We start from the raw sequence: 6,555 nt of genomic DNA on the forward strand, positions 1-6,555 counted from the left end.
TTTTTATCTTTTCATTTTTCATTTTCGTGCGAAAAAAAAAACAAGTTTGGTAAGGTGACGAGGAAACTATTAAGTATACAAATTAATTCGATGCCATTGTTCGAAAAATCTTGACACGACTTTATATTGTCTCGGAAGAAAAATTTGTCAGCTGTCTGATAAAACGGTTAAGTCGTTGAAAATAATGGAGACTACTTTAGACGGTAAAATTCTGTTTAGTTTTTTATATATACACGTTGAGGTTTGTGAAAAACGACATCGAATTAATTTGCACACCCAATATACACAAATCTCATAAGAGAAGGAATTCAAAAAAAAGAAAAAACGAAGAAAAAAGACGCAAGTTTAACTTAAATACCTAAACATTTATTCTTCAATGTAAACCAACGTACTTAATACAAATGTTACACTATCTGTCGGTATTATCGGCATCAGATCGCAAGGTTCACGTTGTACCTAACCTTAAATGTAAACGTCAAATGATTTCGCGTTACAATTATCAAACGATTCGTGTAAATGGTAAATTTTCGTTAAATTTCGACGATGAAAATGAGAAAATTAGATAAAACGATTTGATAAGGATAAACTGTGTCGCGATGAGTTTCGTAGCTTTGATACTCCACTCACCGTCGCGTCAATTATGTTCTATTTCTACTGCGCGATTCACGTGACGCTCAATCAGTGCGTCTCGTCTTGCTCGGGATGCGCCGCTATGTATTCCAGAGCTTTCAGAATTCCTTCTGGTATCGGATGCGGTGTTGGAAGATGTTCACCCTTTGGCTGGAAACCATTCTCGTCGGCAACGTAGCTCAAAGCAACCGGTGATCCGTCAGCAACAGAATAACTGTACGATCCTTGAACGGCAACCACTGAATGTGTTTCATTCACTTGCTTCAGTTGACCATGTTCCTCTGCCTTGATGCCATTCCCTGCCTCGTAGCTGAACGAGTACGAACCGTCTGGATTAGGTCCGTCCGCAGTGTAAGCAACAATAGGCACCGATGTGTTATTTACCGGCACTGCCGATGCAGAAGCCACGACAATAGCGAGGAAGACACAAGCCTGGAATAGAGTTTTTTTTTTATCTGCGTTTTAGGTTACACGAGACGTATAATTGTTAAACGATACGATGATACAAAAAGAAAGAAAAAATCATACGCGCTTTTCTATCGTACTACGCACGCTGTCATTTTTACGTGCGATCTGAAGGCGCTGTCGATGTACGCCTATGTTCAAGTAATAAGAGTCGTGCCGCGCACCCGCACTGCGTGCATCTTACCGCGCGAGAATTTAAATGAGTCTTAACGCTAATTATGTAAAATCCGTTTTTTCATTAATTTAGTAATGAAGAAATATAAACTAAATGCGCTTGGTAGATAGTAATATGTTGTGTTATTCGTTTTGATAATTATATATGAGATGAGTTCTTATTGCTGATTTGTATGATAGGCGATTGGTTGCCACTGGATTTAACAATTTTTTAGTGTCTGAGGGTTTATAATATCTTATCGAGTTATAGTAATTTATAGAATACTAAAAATTCATAGCTGAATATATCATGTATACGAAAGATAAAATAATATGGGAAGAGTATATGACTTTTGTGCACAATAAGGTAATAAAATTAAAATGTTCCGTACTAACATTTTTCCATCGGATAAAATAAATGAAATAATTCAAAAATATAATATCCACCGTAATAAAAGTATAGTCTTTCTCATGCTATTATAACAGCTAATCTACTAAACAAAAAAATTCTATTCAATCAATTTCATGTCTACCATAACCCAACAAACGACAATCTCCCTTAAAAAAAAAAATTATAAACACTGATATTACCTCAATATCCACTATCTATATTAAATTTACGAATATTAACGCGTCGAATATTTTTCAATTATTAACTCATTGTAGCTACGAAACACTTTACAAGACAAAGATGGCAAAAATTTGGAAAGTCTTAAAATAAGCTAACACGATATTAGCAATAGTCTGTCACCCAGCCACTTGATGGCAAAACTCACCAAAGTGTTCATGTTGATCTGAGTTGTTTTCAGGTTGTAAAGAGCAAGTCTAACGGACGCGTTTATATAGCACTGCCGAAACCTTGCAAGGTGCGAGGACCTCTCTCTCATTGATAGATTTCTGGCCAAGACTTAGACACCGGTAGGCATTACGAAATTTTCAGAGGAGGGTCTAATAGAGGGGCACGCAGAGTACTGACCACAGTACAGACGCGCGACGTCTCGTCAACGTATAACACCGTGTCCCTGCGAAATGTTCATGAGATTTTTTGGAAAAAATCGTATTTGCATCGGCTTGAAAATTCGCGGTTTGAAGAAAGCCTCCACCAACCATGTTACGTGAGTATAATTTAAATGTTTAAGTTAAATAAAAAGAAAAATGCTTTAGAATTTCATAGAGGCACTTCAGAAGGTTACACTTTGAAGATGTTCATGATGTTTCGATTTTTCAATTTTCTTTACAAATCATTTCTTCTTTTTTCCAATTGCGATTATCGTTTATTGGGAATGTTTGCAAAAGAAATTGAAGAAACTGCGATTTATCGAATATAGTTTTTTTTTTGTCATTTCTTTTTTGTGTTTACTAGATTAGCTTTTAGCATGAGAGAGATCATGTAATGAAAATGATAAGACTGCAACGTTATTTTCTAACGTTCTAGCTTCTTGTAAGCATACTGTAAAAGAAAGGGTTTTCTTGAGGAAGCTGTTATGCTATAGTTGCGCACCGTTTTTGTTTCAAACTTGTGTTTTTGTAGTAACTATAATAGGGATTTTACGATTTAGATAAGATGAGAATGAAATTTAGTTTTGCTTCATTAATTGGTGACCGTTAATATTGAATGCATGGTATAATAATTATTCTGCTACTATGTCGTCGTTTTTAAGCTTTATTTGACAATCTTTTGATCTTGACATTACATTTTGTAGTTTTGAACTTGCAAAGATTTTATTTTAAAATAAAATCTCTACTGTTAAAGGATTAATTCGACAATTTATTTATGATAGAAACACTGAAGTTAGAGGAGAGAATTAATGCTGTTTACTACCACTAACAAACTTTTATTCGTTCAAAACTAATTCTGAAAACACAGTGAATGAGCTACAGAAAATATTAAACACAGGAGTGTTATTAAACATGTACTAATTTTGTCTCCAAATACTTTCAAACAATTCATTTACAGAGATTCATTTCTGTAACTATTCTACATTTTATTTGGGAATCATTTATTCCTTATTTCACACGTTCAGGCTATTACTCATCATTTGTACATTTGACAAAAAGTGCATGTTTTACAATTCGCTATAAATGAAAAATATAAGAAAATATAGTGGGCCGAATGTCATACTTTTAAATGTGTTTTAAGGTACGCACTCGTACGTAACGGGAATCTGCAAAAGGTCTACCAAATATGGAATTCATTTTCGATGCTTCCATTGACCTGGTGATCCTTTTGTGCGAATTTTCGTATTTCGCGACCATTATAAATTCAGCCGTGTAACAAATCTCTGGAGCCTTGGCCACAGCACGAGAACCGAATACATAAGTTAATCTATCTTCACGACGTGAGAGCATTACTGCCAAATTTTCTTTTCTGTAGGAAGCATAATACCGCCGACAATTTCTCCGCATCACGGTGTTATGATATTTAGTTATCCTGGAACCTATTTTAACAGCAATTTCTTCTCTTTCTTATGTAATATTGTTTTGTTTCGATCCAACGTTTCTGTTTCTTTGTTTTTTTCCCGTTTATGAAAATTTATGGACGACGTATGTATATTACAATATTTTTCATTATTTATACATAATATATTTTCGGTCGTATTTAATAACTGTGCATCTTTACCTTTTTTTTAAATCTAATTTCATTTAATTCGTCTTTGTTTGATTACAAATATCAAATCAATAATCATTTATGTTTCTATCGTATTTTAATTATGTGATATTACATTTCATTCAATATGGCAGAATGTTAAACACTTTGATAAGGAGTCAATTCTTTCCATACATCTTTATCTATTGACGATGGTATCTATCCTGTACACGGAATGCTAATATAGCAGCTTCGTTTTGCCATTTCACATTTTTATAATTCATAACTAAAGGGGTTTTTTTTTTGTTGAAAATCAATTATCTTTTTTGTGAATTTATATTCAGCTTTTTTTTTTCTTTCCATAATATGCTTATATTGAAAACGCTGTATGTGTAACGATGAGGTTGCTTTGAAGCAGAAACTTAGTCCCCTTGAAAAAGTAGGCTTAATAATATTTCCTTTCCCTTTTTCCTTCAAATAAAACTTAGAAAAGCCGAGGTTGACTTTTTGAAAGACCCCCTGGGAATCGAACTCCCGACCCTTCGGTTAAGAAGCCGGGACTCTGCGCGCTACACCACCGCACCCTCCCTATTTTTCCCTGTTCTTACTCTTGTAGTTGTGCATAGAGGTCTCGATCTCACAAAATTTCATTTTAAACAAACTTTGAAAAAGAATTGAACAAACCTGGAATAGTTAAAAATAGTTACCTAAACAAAATGTCAACGGTCAACGTACTCTTACTGCGAGCAAATACAAAAACAGAACTTTCATGTTTCTCATAACTACTCGTAGGAAATGTAGTGACATTCTTGAATTGTTTGCTTTTCAAATTTCGCCGTTAAACGGCGAAACTTCATATTGCTTTCACATTACGCCTACGTTGCGTAGAAGTGCGTGACGTAATATGGTTCTGTAAATTGACAATAAATCTTTTTACGGAAAAGAGAAGATAAACTTACAGGTGTGTAACAGATATTGCGAATTTTTGTGCATGTGGTCGGTATAATTGAGATCCAACACGATTTTGTTGAAAAATAATGCAAAATGGAATCGAAAATGTCCCTTTCAGGGACACAGAGAATGTTTAGAATCTTCTCTGCACAATCGAAAGTAATACATCTCTATAGGATTCTAGCTAAGTAACGTCAATTATGGACAAAATGCAATTTCGTATATCATTGTTAAAATCAATAATTTTTTCCGTTCCCGCCAAAGATTCGTTCGTAGGTTAGTTTTGCTTGTTTTCGTTTGAGCGACGCTTTTTTGCTTCCTCGTTACGAGAGATACAGTGAACGGTCCAAGTGGATACGGAGAAATATCCTTTTGAGTCATCTACCAGTTTCTGCGTATGATTATTCGCCAATCTTCGTTTTACCGTCGGTAAGATAGATTGTTAAAATTTTCGTTGCGAATAATAAAAATCTGTGTAAAAGTAAAAACGGGAATATTTTATAAAATTTCGTAACTTTCATTTTTATGTTATGAAAGAGCATAATTTTAGAAGCATCTAATTCTGTTGACGCAATGAGAAATCAAGTATAAATTTAACGATATATTCAATTCTAGCTTACGAAAATTTTGCACAATTTAATATTCTGTATGATATATTCAGCTTGTTGAAGAAAATAATTATCCCTTACATCATCCATATAATAAAGAATAGTAATATTTCCATCTAGTTTATTAAAGCAAACATTGTTCTGCTCGGAACAACATATCTTATACCTATACAGGGTGTCTTTTTCAACCGAATACCCCAGAATATCTCATAAATCGTTAAAGATATGAAAATATTGTTGTTATGGGAGTTGTTTGGTATGGAAGAAGACAGTGTGCGATATAAATATTTTTTTTTTTAGATAGAGTAGTGGGGGAGATCATGTTACAGACTCGACTAAACCACCTAGTATCTGCTAAATTATTTGTCCCCTATATCATTTCACGTGTGACTTTATTGAAGAATTTGTGAAATAAAACAATCAAGGTTTCTCGAACTTTAGCGTGAAATACATTGTAAGTGATAGTTAATATTGTGGAATCTAGGTCTTCATACCGAACCGATACCCATATAGGAGCAAAAACGAACTGGTACATAGAGGGCGCGTTAGCGCAGTGGGTAAAGTCCCTGCTTGTCAATCGGAAGTCCTGGGTTCGATTCCCGTGTGTTTTTAAATTTCAAATTTTTCTTTGGCTCTTATAATATCAACATCAGTTGTACGTCAATATAAATTACGATTGAATTCGTGTCTCAATTTACTCTCTACTATTTGTAGAAAAAAATACTACCATGTAAGGCCGTTTTTGTGCGTACAGTGACCATCATCCCATTCGGTACATCAGCCCAGAAAATATTGCAGTATTTCATTTACCACAAACAGTTATGATCATAACTGCGCGCTTTACAAATCACCAATCTGAACAAATTTTCATAGTTAAATTCTTACTTTACTATGTATTGTATGTATAATAGTAAAGCACGATATTTTCCAAGAGACTGTATAGTAAGTGTAAAGTACAGTTAGTGCAATTAAATTTCTTCTTGTACCTCTGCAAGCACAGATTTTTCAATGTCTATTGTAACTGCTGCAAGATATTAATGTTAAATTAATCGATGTATGAAAATAAGTATGGAAGTATTTGTACGGCATAGTGAGCGTTATTTGAATATAATTACGCGGATAAATCGCATACGTGTGATTTACTATAGTGCACTTTTTCGC

The 6,555-nt window shown here is 34.0% G+C and overlaps 1 protein-coding gene across 1 annotated transcript; it reads right to left on the bottom strand.

Annotated features, from left to right (window-relative positions):
- Positions 1-678: 678 nt before the first annotated feature.
- On the bottom strand, positions 679-3,597 carry LOC108574525 (larval cuticle protein LCP-17-like). Its single transcript, XM_017937135.1, has 3 exons — positions 3,429-3,597; positions 1,159-1,274; positions 679-1,062 (listed from the first exon to the last, which is right to left on the bottom strand). Exons 1-3 carry the CDS (start codon positions 3,595-3,597, stop codon positions 679-681), a joined length of 669 nt encoding a protein of 222 aa, XP_017792624.1.
- Positions 3,598-6,555: the final 2,958 nt, after the last annotated feature.

This window comes from Habropoda laboriosa, unplaced genomic scaffold (genome assembly GCF_001263275.1).
Source record: "Habropoda laboriosa isolate 0110345459 unplaced genomic scaffold, ASM126327v1 scaffold175, whole genome shotgun sequence".
NCBI lineage: Eukaryota > Metazoa > Arthropoda > Insecta > Hymenoptera > Apidae > Habropoda > Habropoda laboriosa.